Genomic DNA, 19,837 nt, shown 5'->3' on the forward strand with positions numbered 1-19,837 from the left:
CTGACAGACCGCAACGGTTGGAGTTAAAAATCATCATTTGTGTTCTACTGAAGAAACAAAGTCACCTACATCTTGGATGCCCTGGGGGTAAGCAGATAAACATCAAATTTTCATTTTTGAGTGAACTATCCCTTTAGTATGTGCTTTATAAGTAGGCCTACTAATAAACAGCCAATATCCTAGTAATATGCAACTAGTTAATAGTGAGAATTGGACCCTAAACTAAAGTGTTACTAACATTTAACACAAAACATTTAGTGTGCAACATCCACAATCAACATTTAGTGTTATTTTCACATGAATGTAATATGTTAAAGTCAATATGAAATGAAAATTCATCAAATGTATTTTATTGATCTTTTTGTGAACAATTCATTCATGCTTGTCTCATTTAAAAAAAAAAAAAATTACGTAATTTTTTTAAAATATCATAATTTGAACTTCAGATGACATGACGGATCATTTAGTGCACTTAAACCCGCTCCTTTCGTACACTCGACAGCAGGCTCTCACTCAGATCGGCCTCCATCTGATGAACTGAACCAATTCCCACCCTTCGTTTTGTCTTTTCGATCATCTGTTTCACTCTGATGTATGTTACAATACAGAAGAAAAGATCAGTTTCTACTTCGGTTTTATCACAACTTTAGATTCAAATAATGAGTCAAGAAGGAGATGCTAAAAATCCAGCGGTCTGTAGTATGCGTCATTATATTATATGTCTGTAATATCATTAACTCTACAGTAATTCTCAGTGGCAGTTGCTCATCTGGTTCATCTAGACCTAGAGTGACATGTGACAAATCTGTCTGAAGCTGAAGGAAACTGGCATTCAACAGTCCAAAGCTCTTTACTGCTGACTAGATTTATCACAAAACACGTATCGAAATGAAGACTGGCACAAAAGTGGGATTTTCCTAGTGGTTCAACAGAAGATTTCTGGTTCCGCAAAGAAACTTTCAGTGAACAGTTGAAAAGAACCATTTTTTCTTAGTGTGTTAAAGGTTCTTCATGGAACCGTTGATGACAGGAAAGCTTTATTTATAAGAGTGTAGCTAAATTTCAGTAATAACAGAACTGATAACATAATTATTTTACCTTTTCTAAAAAATAAAATAAAAATAAACACATTAAGAAATCTTTCACATGGTGTATGAATTTGTGGCAACATTTTACAATTGTGGCCATGTTGTACTAATTTGTTCCATCCATTTACTAGCTTTGTACTAATTTGTTCCCTTGTTTTAATTTAATTGTGGCCACAATCTAAGTAAAATAAGAGATAAAAATAAGTTGTGGGAACAAATTTTGTATTAATGGCCACAAAATATTTTTTTCTTTTTTCCCTCTGTATTTTCAGTTCATTAGTTACACTGAGAATGTACGGTCTTGCTGAGTGCATTGCATTGTGGGATACATTATCTTGCACAGTGTTGTATCCTGTACATTTTGGCAAATATAGTATGTGATCTGAGAATTATTCGCATTTAGAAAATGTGTATATTCTGTTCTACTCGTAGCCAGAAGGCTGATTATTTTGTGATATTAATCTCGAAATTAGACAGCTTATCAACCTTATTTTGCAACGCGAAAGATATTTTCTGTGATTGCACACTACTTCCAATTAATTAGCTGCTATAGGTAAATAACTGATAGAATAACAAAGTGCTGTAAATGGTATAAATAATTTGCAGTACAAACTAGTGTGTTTATAATTATATTAAATTAATATGACAAAACAGTTTGCATATCAAGCAGCATGACAGATGGAAGCTTTGACACATCCAAATTCATGGTTCGATGGTTGTGGTTTGCTATTGGTGGATCTCATGTGAGTGACAGGTTGCCCCGCCCTCGTCATCAGAGAAGAGAAGAGATGCTGCAAGAGGGAGGGGAAGATATTCTGATTCAAGATTATGAGACACATGAATTTAAAATAATGATGATGTGCACCGATAAATCATTTAGAATAAATACTCCAATATTTAATAACAAAACAAATTTGATTTCATAGTGTCTCATGTTGTATTGTTCGTAACTGTAAAGAAAAGTTTCAGTGTGGTGGGGGAGGGCCGAGTGCCGTTGCTTTTCTCAGGCACAGGAAGACGGGCGGGAGGCGGCCGGCGTGGACATCAAAGTGAGGCCGAGCACTCTTCATGTGTTCATTAAATAAAGAGCTGTCCTAGACTCGCTCGCTGATTCCAGTAAACCCGTCACTTAAAAGATCAGAGGAGCCACTCTCCTCCTCTGCGTCTTCCTCTGTCATCTCTCCTTCAGACGTTTGTTCTGATGCATGTCGTAAGAGCAGTAAAAAGGGTTCTGCTTTTTTTTAAGCTCATTTCTTCATTTCCTTCATTTCTTGGTGTCCTCCATGGGAAGTAGGTGAAGTCTTGACCGTTTTAGGCGGTGAACCCTCTTTGAAGTTAATTTAATGAGGAAGCGGACAGGGTTCATGTCTCCTTCAGCTCTCTCATATGTGACTTTATGCACATTACTCTTGTGTCGTCTACTCCCCTACGCTTGCTGATTGGGATATAAAAGTAAAACTCAAAGGCCATAACTCAGCCAAGCCCTGTTAACTTATATGAGGTGTCAGAAGACAACTTTCCCCTCTGTCCGATCAGAGCGGCCTTCTCGTACCCGCAGTACACCTGGAGCTGAGAGCGAGGAGGGGGAGGATCACTGAGGAACAAACAACAAAACTCTCTCTTCTCCAACGTCAGCTGCCCTCTAATTTTCTTCAGACCCCCGTCACAGAGAGCCAACCTGTCATTAACCTCGGCCCCTAATGGACAGGTGCTGAGGGACCCCGAGGTGCTGTGATCATTAGGGGACAATGATGATGATGACCACCACCACATCATTCTTTCAGTTTGTTTTTCCTTTTCTTTTGTCTTTCATTTATTTATTACCTTCTTTCTCTTTCCTTTGATTTCCTTTCTTGTCCGGTTTTCTTCATTTTTTCCTTTGTTTCTTCAGTGGTGATTTGGACTAATCTCAGACAGAATGTGGACAAATATAGCAATTTGTTGTACAAAAGACTTCTTATCATTTAGCTGACATGTATTTTTATTATTATTTATTAAAGGCGTTTTAGTATTAAAATTGCTGATAAAACCACTGACACAATAAAAGCAAAATCCATGTGGAAACTTCTTGATATGAACATTTTTAAACATTGGAAAACGTGCCTGTAAAATCATCAAAATGATATTACATTGCTTCTTGCAGGTTTCAAAGTGAAATGTCCAGCGAGTGGCGCTAAAAGCGTGTTTTATCTGAAACAGATGAAGGTGAATCTGGCAACGTTTTATTACACGTTTGTTGTTGTACGTATCGCGGCGCTCAGAAATGAAATGTCCGGTGAATGTCATTAATAAAGGGTTAATGCTTTATCACTTTGAAAATAGTGTAGCACCTACACTAAAACTGAGCAATACTATCATTACAATACTATCATTTTTAAATATGATGGTTTCATTATAAATATGGGTATTATCTCTAAGGTGGACACCCAACTTAATATATGATATTTACTATCTGAATCTAACCATGTCATGTCAACAAATGGAAAAGTCAGCCAGCTGTTTATTATCATGTTAATTATTGTATTTACCCCCAACAGCAGGGGCACGTTTTTTTTACCACAAATACCATACTTTTACATATTCTTCAGTTATTAAAAAAACTGTTGCTTTAATTACCTTGAACAAAACTGAAAATCATTAACAAGACTTTTGTCTCAAAATATAGTCAATAATTTTATCGATTCTCATTTGCTACATAAATCTACAACATTTTAAAAAGCATTAAATATTAGATCAAATTCGCGCAGAATCAACTTTGCCTTTCTGTCCGCGGTCGCGTCAAAGATCAGCCACATTTCCATGTGTATCATCAAACACGGTTGTTGAGGAAAGTGCTGAGGTGAATTTTTAGCCATCTAGTTGTTTAAAGGAGAATAAAGTCAAATGCTTTTGTTTTGTTAACAAAAGCAAACGTGAGATGAAAACGCATTTGCTGAAGCAACCGTGTCGTTTAAGCTTGCTTGCATCTTCTTTTATGTCTTTTATTGTGACTAGTGTTTGATTGGACTCGTACCCGAGCGCTTCACATCAGCAGTGCACTGCTGTACCAGGTGAGTTACCAAACAAGTTTACTATGACAGAAAAGATTATGTGATCCAAACGTCAAAATATAGGCCTGCTAGTTTACTAGTCATGCACTATGGTAAAAGTGTTTTGAAGTCATAACATTGTATTGTGCAGATAACTGTGTGAAATAAGTCTTAATTTGCCCCTGTAATCATAATTTGTGTGAAAAGGAAAAAAAAGTTGGTGTTTTATTGCCTTAGTGTTTATTTCAGCTGGAAACTGTGGTTAATTGAATGTATAGCAATGTTTTTGGAGTTTTGCAAAAATGTAGGCAGAGGAATGTTTTCCAAAGAGCCTGTGACTTTTCATGTTTATGCTTGTTTTAAACAATACGACCACGTCAGTAGATTGTGATTTGCTGTTCTGTCCATTCACTGTTTTGCCAATGTTCTGAAAACAAAGTTGTTTCTGCAACTGTGTTTCCCCTTTTAGCTTGAGTGATTCAGACATCATCATGCAGCGGGAAATGGAGAAAGCCAATTATCAAGTATAATCCACAGGCTCACATGGGACCTATAAATGTACAATTTGGGAAGAGCTGAAAGGGATTCCATTTGATGTAGTCAGCGTTCTCAGAACTGGATTAGGACACACATAAGCCATGTATTACCACATCTGTTTAACAATGAAAATACGTTCTAGACATTCAGTTCTGACAGCCAAGATTTGATCAATTCTCTATGCATTTATATTTGTCTTGGGATATTTTTTGTTTGTTTGTTTTGAAGTGTTTATTTGAAGTAAAGTTTGCCGCACTAAATGTATCTTTGTCTGATTTTTATCTTGAATTGGACCTCTGAACTCCTGGCTCATATTTGTAATCTACAGTTATGAGGAGGGGGATTTTAGACTAATGAGATTTCATAGTTGGTGGGATATCCAGCATGGCAGCCCAGATAATCGATAGAAAGTTCCTGTTGTGGTCACAGCTGGTCAGAATACGGTACAAGGGATTTTAATGTTTTTGTGCAGTGATATTTGTTGTCTTGTATTCATGTGCATTTCATTTTTATAGTGACATGGTGTGATATATTTATAGGCCTGTGGTGGTGGTATTACTAACAGTTTCATGATTTGTGTGGTGTGGAATTTTACACTTTGGACTTGGTGACTGCTTCTTTTGTCTGTCAAGTCATGGATCTATTCATCGGAAGTGCACATGAAGCATCTCGTAATTGTAGGGTTGCTGTGTTGCTAACGTTAACCCTGGAGCTAGAGGCTAGTCTGTAATGCACTGGTAAGTTTGCTGTATTATGAAATACCTAAGAATCAGAGTCCTTTCATATTTTCTAAATTGGATGTATTTTTGTTGTATGTAATTGCAAATACACATTTTTTGCAAAACTGTCATGATGCAAAAACTCTTTTTAAGGGTTAAAAATAACAGATCTGACAGAATGCCAAATATTTTTTTACACTCTACGGAGCCTCTTAATTGACATGGTGGGGGAAGAAATATATCTCAATGCTTTTGCATTTTCTCGCTAAAGTTTTGCGTTCCCCCGAGAAACTTTGCGTTCGTTTCTCTGGGAAACCAAAACATTTGACGTATGATTTTTTTTTCATCACCATTTCCCGTCAAAAACATAAGACCTTTGTGTCAGAATCAACTTTGCGTCAAGAATCGGCCACATTTCCAGTTGCATCATTCAGGAAAGTGCTGTGGTCAGTTTTTGTGCCATATGGTGGTTTATAGGTTTATAGGCCTTTTACCCCAGTGAGCCTTCAGCCCCATTGTACCCTATATGTGTAATGAAAGAGCACACAAGTGACAAAAATGCATTAGATCAGTGAAGATTTATATTATAATTTACATTTTGTCAAAGCTGTACTTAAATAGCTACGTAAACCAGTATGTAAACAAAGACAGTCTTTTTCTTTAATTTAAAGCTGAAGATGAGGTGTAGACTTTGGTCATACTTTAGGACAGAAAGTGTATGAGATACTACTACCTCACAGCACATGTTGCTGATGTATTGTCCTACTAACATCGCTGGACGAAATCATATTAAAAACAAAGGAAAAAGTACAAACATAAGATGAAATAAAAAGAGCCAGTGCATACAAAGGCCAAGGTGATGTGGAGTGTCCACAAACGTCACCACAGACCTGCAGAACAGACAGTTGCAGCAGCTCACACTGCACTTGCACACATCTCTGAAAAGTTCACTTTGGTTATTGTTTCCACATTCTCATTTCTTTATCATTTTTGGTTTCAGTGATGTGCCACACATAAGTAAGAAAATGCAGGGTCAGTGTCAATCTCACAGCCTGTGTGTGACAGCTAGACAGACTGCTATTCTTTGGACCACATGCAGACCTGCACATTGGGACATTTGGTTTCCTCTTCAAGTAGCAAAACAAATATCACATATGCCTCTCAATACAAGCACACACACACACACACACACACACACACACACACACACACTCATTTGAGGTAACAGTTGTTGTTAATGTATAATATGCCCTTCTAAATTCATTATATTGTGTAGAGCTCAACATTAAGAGAATAAATGTCATGTAAAACACGTACACATAGATATGTAACCTCTGACCTCTCCTAGAGTAAAAAAATTGCCTTCAACAAAAAGGTCTACCTCTGACTTCAGCCCACATTAAAAAATCAACCTGAATGTGGTAAGCTCTTTGCAGTCACACATGAAATCACAGTCAACTGGGACACTATTTACAGTTGCTATCCGCAAAAGAAGATAGTAGAAGAAAATATATAAAACAGTAAATTACAATGAATTAACCAGTCATTGTAAACATTGTTTCCGTGTATTGGTTGTAAAGGATGACGCGTTGAACAATAAATTAAATAGATTACGTAACAAACTAAAATAAACACCAAGAAGAGCAAATAATATTAATAATTATAACAATAAAAGAATATGATTGTCTTTATCATTTGTGTTGGACATACTGGACCGCTGATGGACTGGATCAATGTCTGTTAGCCCTGAGTATTGAAGTCCCTGAACGTAAAGGCCATCGCCTGATTCTTTGAGAAGAATTATGCATAACTTCTGGCTGTCCATAACCTGGCCTAGGAAGCTAGTCAGGCAAAGCCTCTCATCAGCTAGGTTTCCATGGCCTCCTCTGTCTCCTTTTTAACCTTGATGGGTAGGAGCTGGATAGGGCTGCTGCAATGAACCTTGATGACAGAGGCCTCGCTGCCATGCTCGTTCAGACGATACGCAGATAATGCAGGTGGCGGGGGGTGCCGGTCTCCTCCAGTGCTACCTGTGTGATAAGACGCCTTAAAATCCATCTCCTGCCAGAGCAGGCCAAAGATCTGTTTCTCCACCATGCCCTCCACGTCAAACCCCTCCATTTCTTCCAGCCTGTCCGCGTTATCGCTGATGTCAAAGCGTTCAATTTCCTCGTTGACACGGTTGAGTTCGTCCAGGCTGCAGCTGGGAGAAGGGGAGACCGCTAAGCAGTAGCCTTTGAGGTGGAGCCGCAGACTGTTGAGGTGAATGTAGTTGCGGTGGCAGTGCGGACACTGGTGTGGACGCTCTCGTGTGTGCAGCCGTTTGTGTAGTTTGAGGTGGACAAACTGTGTAAACTTGGCTGGACAGATCTTGCACTGGTAGGGCTTTTCACCAGAGTGCAGCCGCAAATGTGTTTTCAAGTTGCTAGTGCTGCTGAAACGCTTGTGACACACCTGTGAGGTCAAAGCAGAGTTTTAGGATCTGTGCAGAGAACTTGTACTGAAACAAATGTACTGAAAGTGTTATGTTTATTTTACCTGGCACTCGTGGGGTTTCTCTCCTGTGTGGACCAAATAGTGTTTCTGTAGGTGGGCCAGCTGGGTGAAACCTTTATTGCAGGTCTGACACTTAAAGGGTCGTTCACCACTATGGACACGCAGGTGCACCTGAGAAAAAAAAATATATTGGTAAGCTAGGTACTACTAGGAGTATTTTGAATACATGTATAGCACACAGAGATGCAGTTGCTTACCTTAAGATTGGAAAGCTGACCAAAAGTCTTGGTACAAACATTGCACTCGTACTTGATCTTCCCGTTCTGCTTCTTAAGTGGATAATCAAGACTTTTGTAGCCTGCGGAACCTCGTTTCATCTTGCTGAGATTGATCGCCTCGTCCTCCGTGCGGCTGGTACTCAGAATCGCTGAGGTAGGCTTGGTAGGAACACGTCCCGTAGAGGCTGCGGAGCCGGCTGTTGGAGACCCACCGGCTGGAGCGTAGGGGTGCCCGTGCCCAAGGATCGGTTTGTCTTTCAGAGAAGTGGCTGCAGAGAAGGCACTGGTGGCCGCTGGGAGCAGGATGTCCCTGGGAGCCGGAGAGTCAGGTGGGAGCAGAAATTGTCGACCGCCCTCGGATGGAAGCATGCCAGGTGGGAAGGGTACGTGAGGGGGCACCAGGCTGCTATAAAAGGGGTACATGTGTGGAAATATACCCCCCAAAGTAGGTGGCCCACTCAAACTACTAACAGGGTAGTGGGGCATGAGGTAGCGTGAGTAGTGCGGGTTAGGGTAGAACGGCATGGAGCCTGCTGGTGAGTAGCCATGGTAGTGGGTCAGGCCACGACTGTAGAGTGCTGGAGAGAAGGAGAGGAGGCTGTCTCTTTGATCAAGGGATGCAGGTGCAGGACTGCTTTCTGGACTCCTCTCGGGACTGCTGTGTGCAGAAGGGCTGGGCGTCGCTGAACACTGTCTGTGGGAGCGGGTCGGGAGGCCAAATACTGTGGTGCCCTTTAAAAAGTCCTCGTTTAGGGAAGGGCGGAGTGGATAGACAGCACTGGGGTAAAGAGGTCGGTCCGGGCTGTTGGGGCAGCGGGGACGGGTGGGAAGTGGTCTGCTGGGTTCTTGCAGCACGTCTTTTAAAATCTCTGAAACACTGTGCTCTCTTTTCACTGGGTGCTTGACTTCAGTCGCTTGCTGCTTGGCTTCAATCAGGCTCTGCTCTGTTCACACACAATAAAACAATATGTTAATAATTTTCTTACACATTTACAGATCTGACATTACACAGATTCCTTGTCAACAAGATGGAGAAACAAGTACATCCAGTTGCAGTAACTGTTATTTTGAGGGGCACAGCAGTTCCATTGTCCCAGAGCACATAGCTCTTCTTAAAGCAAACTTCAACAAAGCACCCCAGTGGTTCACTTAGTGTGACAGTTTGACAAATTGTCTCGTGTTAGGGTCCACAGACAGGATGTGAGGCCTGACAGCCACCCCGGTCAGGGTGGGATGGATGCATTGATACTATCTAATGGGGTTCACTGAGTGGGTGTGGGGGGACTGATGGCATCCTGCTAATAGGGATCTACATGCCTAGATCGCTCCCTTTTAGAGTCTACAGAGACCAGATTTTATTAGTGATCGATCTTAAATGAGCTCCCAAATTTCTGCACAACCTCAAACTTACAAGCAGAATTCACAAATGTGAATGAAACATACATGGACTCTTATATTTCTCAAGTTTGGGCTTAATAGACCCATTATAAACCATCCGGACCCTTCCACACACCCACATTTAATGAAAGGTGGAAACCTAATTAGAAAATTACTTTCCCATACATCTTAAATACTTTAAAAGGATGTAAACAATTAAATAACTTCCTGCTTCCTGTCCACTGAACTTTCACAGGGTTAATTGTGTAGAATTCAAGTGTGAATATGAGTGTGTGCATGATAAGTGTCCCTTAAAAGATGCACCGTACTCTCTACTCCCCTATCCTTCTGTCCCGGCATCTACGTGTAAACAAACCGAGAGGTTATCAGTACTCCCCTCCCACCTCTCTTCTTCCACAGATAGCACCAGTTCTGTTCCTCCCTAGAGAGCTTGCCAAAAACAAACAGCCGGCGATCACAGAGATATCAATCTGTCAGCACAGCCCTGCCGCCAGGAAGTTCAACTAGTCAATGGAGATGTGTTTTTTTTCTCCTTACTCTTAAAGTGGCAAGCAAATGAAAAAGTTCCTCCCACACCTCCTGAGGCAGGATGAGAAAGGAATGAAGGGACTTAAGATACACGTTGGCTGTTTTACACCCAACAGGCCAGTGAAATAGAAAGTCGACGTCTAAATCAGAGGTTTCATGTGGGAGGTTGTGTCAGTCAGATCAGCCCGTTCTGTTAGACTGACTCATACACCAGGTTTCTTTAGGGCTGCTACTGTTCAGCTATGAGATGCAGGGGTTATTATTCCTTCCTCAGGCTGCAGGTAGAGGGGCAGCAGACATGAGTGAGTAGGTGTAATTACAGACTTGTCTATGTGTGTGTGTGTTGAGCTGAAGGGGTCGGCTACATCCAGCGGCCCCAGGGTATGCGCATGACTCTGGGGAGAGGAGTCACACTGACTGGCCTGTTCACCTACCTATAATCTCCCCCTCTCCTCCGTATCAATCTTTCCTTCTGTCTCGTCCTTTTAGCTTGAGACTTTTATTGCCGGTTTATTATGTTGGGCAAAACAAATCTTAGCCTGCACTTTCATGTTTTAAGAACACGGATGGCTGCAACATTACACTCCTATTCTTTGTAATTAGTCTGAAGAAAAACATTGTTGGGGAAGAAAGCAGAGAAATAGAGTAGTTCAAAGAATTCCGATCTTAACAGAGATGAAAGAGAAGAAGCTGGTGTGTTTGCACAATGCTTCTCTATAGTGTTTTCCTTGACTTAAACTGAGATAACGAGGAACCGGTTCTATGACAAATAGAGAGAATTTGTTTGTGTGAACTTACTGAGTTTTTGCATCATAATCTCTCCGGAGGCAGGGTAGTTGAGACGACGGGCAAACTCAGGGCAGTACCACACCAGTAGCTCCTGGTCTGCAGGAATGGCCTTCACGGTGTAGAAATAGATGCTCATGCCGTTTTGGCAGGCAGCGAGGTTCTGTTCCTGCTGGGAATGAGCTGGATTCACATAACGCATCCAGTTGCTCTTGTCTTCGTCCAGTCCGTCCACAAAATGACGGAACTCTCCATTTGAGTATATCTACAAAATATAAAGAAGAAAATTACGACCAGACAATAATTGTCTATGTTAAAATGTTCTATTCTCTAGTCCGTCAGGGTGGTTCTCATGTCTGTGAGTCCAAATGAGTGGGATTTGCTCTTATAAAGTCACACGGTGAGTCAGCAAACACCCCCACACTAATATTCACAGTCTCAGAGTATCTCCATCCAGCTTGTAGGTCTCGTCTGAAGTTTGTTAGGGGGATGCCTGTCTCATTATGCAGTTTACACTAAGCTTGCAAGTTCCAGGAACACTTTCAGACGTCACAAACAAGGTTTCCCTCTGAAACGTCAACACTGTACTTCCTTTTCTCTACGCTTGAAACTCTCACCAGTTACTGTGTAATCACCTGTCTTGCACCATATAGTGAAGGACTGACAGTAACACAGGAAAGAATGATATCAGCGCTGTTTCTAGTAGGTAAAGACCAGAGTTGTTCCGCTTGGGGATCTTCGATTTGGCAGCAATATGGAAGTGACAGAAAACAAGTCAACACAAAACCAGAGCGGGTTGACTTTGCACTTTCTCCGTGACGACAGCTGTAGACGACAGCTGCAAGTCTCAGATGAGTGAGGGAAATGTGTCGTATTAACGATAGTGGCACAACAACTGTGATGCAGATTTATTTTCTTCACAGATCAAACACTTTGAATAACTACAATGACATGGATGATCTGTCAAGCTCACATATTCTTGAGAAAGATATATACACAGCAGCAGAACTGAAGAGTCATTCAGCACTTCCTGTCCCACACGCTCACAGCGCTGCACAGTCAAATAAAGATTACACTACATGGAACGAATCGCTGCACTCTCAGTCATTCAGCAGCAATGCACTTCCCAAAACAGCAGATCTTTACTCAGCAGTTTCTGCTCGCTCTGAGAATATTAACTCACTGCTTCTACATAACCATCTAGCCCATGATGTCACGCAGGAAGTCAGTCAGTGGAACAGGAAGTGACCCGGTATTTTTTTTTTTTTTTTTTTTACTTGTCCGCTCCTACTTTTATTGAAAGATTCTGAAACAAAACAACTCACCCGCCAGAAGTACTTCCTGTTCGCATCTTTGGGGACATTTTCTGCAGTGTAACTTTCTCCCACAAGGGGGCCAAAGCGTGTGCCTTTGGGGATGTATTCTCTGCTTACTACACCAATAACCTGGTAAAAAAAAAGAGTAGGAAAACAGGTGGTTAAGAAAGAGATAGATGACGTTTACAGCACAGTATCTTAGTTTCACTTAGGATCAAATAATTTTCTGATTCATTCCTAGTATCATTAAATTAGCGAGGCAGAGTGTTTGTGTGTGTGTGTGAAGGGTAATTAATTGACAGTCAGCCAGATGTGCGCACTTGAAAGACATGGAGCCATGCCTCTCTTCAACCGTCACCTCTCCTGACAGCCACAGGAAGCTAAAGGTCATCAAGGTTGTGTCCTAAGGCTGAGAGAGTCCCGCTTCACCTCTGATTAACCGCACAGACACTTCTTCTGAGGAGAGCACTAAAACTTAACCTCTCTTCACAATACCGAATCATGCAGGTGCTTTCTTTGATAGTACTATATTAATAAAGCCTGGCGGTAACGTATCGAGGGCCACACAGAAGTTTCTGGTAAGATGGGAGTTAAAAACTACACTCATCCCTCACCAAAACTCCCACAAAGAGTGATTACACACACTCCCAATCAATACTCCCTCTCATCATCATAATCTTCCCCTGTGAGCACATGACTTCACTCACTCTCTTCCTGTTTGAACCTCAGGTGTTTCTTGAAGAACTCTTTATCAGCTCATAAGTACGTGCTCACAGGAAGAGATAAGACGGACAGAGCAATTGATGAAAAAATCTATATCCCTGTTCCTATTGATCTATAAACACTTTGAAAATAAGAGAAGCTTAATCCCATTCAAAGCGCCTGCCGTCATTAGCGCTGGAAAGGTGGAAAGTAGTGTGTTTGTGGATTGTCTGCCGCAGATAAAACAGGTTTGATAGATGGCAAAGAGCTCGCCTCTCAACTTTTGCACTCTGGTGCTTGAGGAGCTTGTCATGTGCTGCTCTGATGTATGGATGTTTGTGTTAGCTGAGTAACAATGTGAGTTAGAAATTATTAAGCACACAGACATAGACAGGGATTTTTTTGTTCAACAAAACAAGGGCTGACAGTGCAGATAAAGAAGATTAATACCAGTTGTGTGATCAGTAGGTGCGGCTTTATGGAGATGCTGTTTAAACAGAAATCACAACCATCCAAAGTTCTGCTTAAACCAGCTTCTTGCAGTTTGATAATGTGACACTGTCTCCGAGGCGGGTTTGTGGATTTACTGTTAGCACACTCATACATGCAGGCAGGAATTATTAGCAGATGGTACGCAGGACTGCAGTTGTAACCTGATGAATGTTGTGGCACATTTCAGAAAGGAAGCCTTGAGGCCATGAGTGCATCATGCGTAATGCCGTGTCATACCTCTTTGGAGTCTGCTGGGTGTTTGAAGGCCAGGTTTCGGGGTAAGGACGCCTCGGCCCGGGTCAGTCCTGTGTTCTCCAGAGGACCCTCCCAGGTGTGGTCCTTTACGATGTATGTGCATTTCTCCTCAAACTCGTCCTCCGTCCATTTTGTCATGTCTACATCCTCTACATCCATCTTGAGCTCCTCATTGTCAGCGGTGTAGGGTGCTCCCTCAGTAGTCAACATTGCCGAGCTGTGATGAGAAGCAGCCTGAGAAAAGAAAAGGAGTTAGACGTGTTGACTGTGAGAACTAAACATTATCTAGGTAAAGGGCAAAGGTTAAACTACACGAATGCTCTCTTTTCTGTGAAACATTTATGATCCACAAACATTTTTTTATACCAAAAAATAAATTCAAAATTAGATCTCGATTGTTTACAAAACATTAAAAACGTGGAGAAATTTTTGGACTTACACTTCACTTAAAGCCTTTATATATTATGCATTATAAAAGTATTTTTAGTGCATTAATTGTGCACCTTTGTATTATCTCAAGAATAATTGTAACCACAATAATTATATTTATAATATAGTAATTATATATTATAATACTTGTGTTACACCTCTAGAAAGTATAACGCATTAAAGCACACAACAAACAACCAGTTTCAGATGTAACAAGGAATGTGCAAATATTATAATGCATTTTAACTTTGGTTACAAATATTTACGAATATAATGCATTATAATGTACATTATGAATTCCTTTATAATGCATTATAGTATAATAGTAAAGTGTTACCGAAATGTCTTTCTACACAGAGAAGCTAAAGTGCTCCTTAAAGTAAATAAAAGACAACAGGGATCCTGAGCCGTTCGTGAGGTCAGAACTGATCACAATCTCTCTTCTAGTGTCCTACTCTTCATTTCTGTCCATCAACTATCCCTCGTACCTCTTCCCCTCTCCCTGTTTTCTTCCCTGAGTGAAAAAATAGTCACAAATGGAGGAAAACAGAGGAAGGAAGTCCTGTCTACATCTGAATGTAGCTAAATTTGGAATCAGAGTGGCAGAGCAACGGAACCATCAATCCATGTGTGTGTGAGAGAGAAATAGAAACAAAAGAGGAGAAACGTTTTTCCATTGGGACGCAAAGCCATACAATCAAACTTCAAGGCAAAATTTAATGCAAAATATGTAGTTACCTGTTCAACCAAAACTAACCTGCTCTGAGAATGTTTTTTTAAACCTTTTAAAATAATTAAAAGTGCATTCATTTAGTTTCAAACTTTTTCAGTCTTATAAATTACATATGTTCATAGTCCTATCATTTTTATAAATTATAAAGTTCACTGAATTAATAAAATGTCATGTTCCAGAACAGATAGCAATTTCTATAATTAAAAAAGTTGGTTATTTTATGCATTTTCTATTACACTAGCATTTTATACTATTTTTATTATACAAGAGAAGATGAGAAAATGTGTTTTGTTAGAAAGACTCTTGCGCGTAGGACAGCTGTCGAAGCAAAACTCATAGTGAAACTGAAAAACTCAACATTAACAAACATGGAAATCAGATGTATGCATACTAAATATACAGACAAAATATAAAACTATATCTAAAACACTACTTTTAGGTGAAATCATTATAAAAACAAACAAAAAAAACAACTATATTTATAGGTGCTTCCAGCCATTAAATACAGAAGATGCATTTCTAAGAATTGTTTTAAATGAATTAAAATAAATAGAAATGCCTACACTGCCTACACGGTCACTGTCAAAACTAAAAAACTAAATCTAAAACAAACAAACAAAAAATTCACTATAAAGCCCAAATAAAACTGTTTTTCTAGCTCACAACAAACAATCACACCACATATAATTAACAACCGCTAAACAACTAATTAAGCACTAAATATTTCATTTATGGAATAACTGAAACAATTGGTTCTAATGTAAAACACATTCCCCGCTTCACGCAGAAATAAAGGCAGAAACCCAGCTCAGAGAAATGTCACTTACCAGGACGCTCTGGTCCCAGCCACACATAGAGGCTGTATGTGATCTCTCCCCTGAGTGTGTGTACGGGACAGGTGCAGCTCACAGTTCTCCTGTCTCGTCCCACTGCTAGTCCAGATGGTAAGTGACTTCTCCTGTGACTTCTTCTGCAAGTGCCTGAGATTGACTGACTGCCTGAGCATGTTTGTCTGACTTGTTGAAGGCACTTTGGCCCCGCCCACTGTCTCCTCCCACCGTAGTGTCACTGACTCCACCCCCAGAGTGTATGATCTAACAATTACTCCACTGCTACACACACACACACACACACACAAACACACACACACACTTACTTAGCTAAATGGGTACATTGCATAAACTTCTATTGTTTTTATATGAAGCTAGTTATGAAAATTATAATATAACCCTAACCTACACCCTAACAGGAAACTTTCTGCATTTTTACAAAAAAACAAACAAAAAAACCTACTTATTTTTATGCCATTTTCACAATTGAGGATGTTGGGTTTCCATGTTTTGTGGGGACTTTCCATAGACATTATTTTTATACTGTACAGACTGCATATTCTCCCTTAACCATAACCATCACAGAAAACTTTTTGAAAAACTGTATTTTTTTTAAAAACTGCATTTTACATTTTCAAAAAACATCACTTAGTATGAATTATAATCTGTTTTCCTCATGGGGGGCAAAAAATCCCCACAAGGACAAAAAATGACTGGCATTACTATGTTTGTGGGGGCATTTGGAACTTGTGCGCAAACCACCCTAAATATCTAAGATTAATTTAAATTTCCTTTCTTTAATAACCTTTTCATTGCCCTTTTTACTATTAAAATAGACAAACGTACTTCCTAAATAATCTTTGTATAAAATTTAATCTGTTTTTTTTTTCTTTTTTTAAATTCTAGATGAATCCAAAACAAATAGTTCTGTACTACATTTTAATACCATTTTCATTTCTCTGATGACATTAGTTTAGAACTCAAACCCGTCACGCTAGTCTTATAGTTCTTAAGGATGATTGTGACACACGACGCAAGGCTGTTTTGACCCAAATCCCAAGAGGTAAGGTCTTGTTTGAAGAGGAAAGTGAACATGTTGCTGCGTCTTCCCTTCTCTCTCATCCTGTGAAGGAAGGATGTCCTGTGACGGAGACTCAATGACTAACGCCGTTGACTGGGAGCTGACTGACGTTCCTGTTCCTCTTTTACCCCCCAATTCACACTCTTTCCCACAATGCTTACCCTCTCCGGTGCATTATTCATTCTTGAGAGCACTCCTACAAACTCATAGGAATATACAGTATTTGTACTGTGTTCTTACATGCTGATCAGTCAGATATATACACAAGCTGTAATTTTCTTGTTCGTTTGGTGAAAAAGAAGTAAAAATGAAAGCCAGAGGTTTCTTGCCTGTCCCTCAGCAGACATACGCAAAAACACTCATTACACACACAAACACTCTCACCCACCCGAAATTCAGCTGGTGACAAAGAGCTGACCACATCAGTCGCAGCCTACTATTTCCTGGCAGCAGACTACCCAGAAGATCGTCGTAGCCCCAAGGGCTGCCCAGAACCCGCTCAGCCCACAACCCGCCCCAATCTGCTCCACAGCTGTTTACACCCAAACCCACTCAGTTAAGAAGTCCAGGAAGGACCAGCACCAAAACACAGACATTCACCTTCAAACAACAGAGCTGAAACAGGGACATGCGAGAGAAGAGAGTTTGTCTCGGCCAATGCCGTCCCCAGTAAGATCCACTTTAAGAGCCTTCAAGCCCATAAAAGGGCTGAACCCTCCAGGGCTTGATCAGACACCTTCTTTTTCTCTGGACAAGCTGAGGCCAGGGGGCAGGGAGGACTCTCTCAACTCTGAAGTCAAATTCAAATGGACCTTTTTACTGTCTATATAAAGGGTTTAATGTGGCCTGAAAGAAAACCAGCTAAACAATAGCGGGCAGAGGAGCATCAACAGCGTTGTTAGTTTTACAGAGAGCTCATAACATCCCCAAACCACAGAGGAAGAGAAGAGGAAGATATGAAGCACATTAAGTGCCACCAGCAGAAATACAAATGTTCCCATCAGTTTTAATTACATTTTGTTTTTATATTTTTAGTTAAGTTAATTTTTAGTTTAATTTTAATTCATTTTGTTGTGTGCTTTTGTCATTTTTTTTTTTTTAGATTTAATTTATTTTAGTTTTTTATTTATTTCCATTTAATAGTGCTTTAACTTAAACTTATTTCAGTTTATTGCCAAGGCAGCGTTTCTAAGTTTTTCCACTAGTATTTGTATTTTATTTTAGCTTTTATTTCAATTAACATAAATGTTTTTAATAGTTTTAGTTAACGATAATAACCCTGGTTCCAACTTGAAATTAGGAATAACAAATTAGCGTAGTGTAATTGCTTACATCCTTTAAGCTGCGAACTTTGAAATTGCTGACGACCACATCCAATCTACTGCTAGTGCTCAGCAGCCTGAGACTGATGTGTGAAAGCAGGTTGTGTTTTTATCTAATTTCCGTAACACAAGCCTACTAAAACAGTTCAAACAGTGTTCTCTTTAAAATCGTTTCATCAGTTTCTCACACACATCATCTAAATAAGAGTGATTACACCCTTTGAAAAAAAAAGCTTCAGTGGGGTTCTATATGTAAGACTCTAGGGTTCTTGACAAAATGTAAAAAAAATAAACCTTTATGCCAAAAAAGTTATATATAAGGAAAAATGTCTAAAATTTGTGCATAATACTTTCATGCTTATGAGCTGTTTAATTCATAAAATTAATTTAAAAAAACAATTATTTATTAAAACTAAATCCATAAAATTAACCCATGATGGAACCCCTTTAAGGTTCTACATATGAATCCCCTGACAGAACTCTTTAAGGTTCTACATACGAAGCGCCTGACGGAACCCTTTAAGGTTCTACATACGAAGCGCCTGACGGAACCCTTTAAGGTTCTACATATGAAGCGTCTGACGGAACCCTTTAAGGTTCTACATATGAAGCGTCTGACGGAACCCTTTAAGGTTCTACATATGAAGCGCCTGATGGAACCCTTTAAGGTTCTACATATGAAGCGTCTGACGGAACCCTTTAAGGTTCTACATATGAAGCGTCTGACGGAACCCTTTTAGGTTCTACATATGAAGCGCCTGACAGAACCCTTTAAGGTTCTACATACGAAGCGCCTGACGGAACCCTTTAAGGTTCTACATATGAAGCGTCTGACGGAACCCTTTAAGGTTCTACATATGAAGCGTCTGACGGAACCCTTTAAGGTTCTACATATGAAGCGTCTGACGGAACCTTTAAGGTTCTACATATGAAGCGCCTGACGGAACCCTTTAAGGTTCTACATATCGAAGCTCTGACGGAACCCTTTAAGGTTCTACATATGAAGCGTCTGACGGAACCCTTTAAGGTTCTACATATCGAAGCGCCTGACGGAACCCTTTAAGGTTCTACATACGAAGCGTCTGACGGAACCCTTTAAGGTTCTACATACGAAGCGTCCTGACGGAACCCTTTAAGGTTCTACATATGAAGCGTCTGACGGAACCCTTTAAGGTTCTACATATGAAGCGTCCTGACGGAACCCTTTAAGGTTCTACATACGAAGCGTCCTGACGGAACCCTTTAAGGTTCTACATATGAAGCGACTGACGGAACCCTTTAAGGTTCTACATATCGAAGCCGCCTGACGGAACCCTTTAAGGTTCTACATACGAAGCGTCTGACGGAACCCTTTAAGGTTCTACATATGAAGCGTCTGACGGAACCCTTTAAGGTTCTACATACGAAGCGCCTGACGGAACCCTTTAAGGTTCTACATACGAAGCGCCTGACGGAACCCTTTAAGGTTCTACATACGAAGCGTCTGACGGAACCCTTTAAGGTTCTACATATGAAGCGCCTGACGGAACCCTTTAAGGTTCTACATACGAAGCGTCTGACGGAACCCTTTAAGGTTCTACATACGAAGCGCCTGACGGAACCCTTTAAGGTTCTACATATGAAGCGCCTGACGAATCGTCACTACCAGCGTCATTGGATTTGAAACACGAGGCACCAAACCCGCTAGATTTAAATAGTCAGTTTCAGGCACCGCAATATCATTTGTTCGTAAAACGACTTGCTTTAAACGACTGCCGCACACAACTTGAAAAAAGAAATGGCTGTATCGTAGTCAGTAGATGAGGTGCAGACTCGTTG

The 19,837-nt window shown here is 40.3% G+C and overlaps 1 protein-coding gene and 1 long non-coding RNA gene across 2 annotated transcripts; one reads left to right on the forward strand and one right to left on the reverse strand.

Moving 5' to 3' along the window:
- Positions 1-72: 72 nt before the first annotated feature.
- LOC127497568 (uncharacterized) lies at positions 73-4,914 on the forward strand. Its single transcript, XR_007925579.1, has 2 exons — positions 73-4,138; positions 4,587-4,914. It is a non-coding gene; the product is annotated as an uncharacterized LOC127497568 (long non-coding RNA).
- A 1,020-nt stretch (positions 4,915-5,934) lies between these two features.
- Positions 5,935-15,805, reverse strand: prdm1a (PR domain containing 1a, with ZNF domain). Its single transcript, XM_051866097.1, has 7 exons — positions 15,614-15,805; positions 13,607-13,858; positions 12,185-12,304; positions 10,872-11,124; positions 8,127-9,091; positions 7,912-8,040; positions 5,935-7,827 (listed from the first exon to the last, which is right to left on the reverse strand). Exons 1-7 carry the CDS (start codon positions 15,638-15,640, stop codon positions 7,240-7,242), a joined length of 2,334 nt encoding a protein of 777 aa, XP_051722057.1. The 5' UTR covers positions 15,641-15,805; the 3' UTR covers positions 5,935-7,239.
- Positions 15,806-19,837: the final 4,032 nt, after the last annotated feature.

This window comes from Ctenopharyngodon idella, chromosome 16 (assembly GCF_019924925.1).
Source record: "Ctenopharyngodon idella isolate HZGC_01 chromosome 16, HZGC01, whole genome shotgun sequence".
Classification (NCBI taxonomy): Eukaryota; Metazoa; Chordata; class Actinopteri; order Cypriniformes; family Xenocyprididae; genus Ctenopharyngodon; species Ctenopharyngodon idella.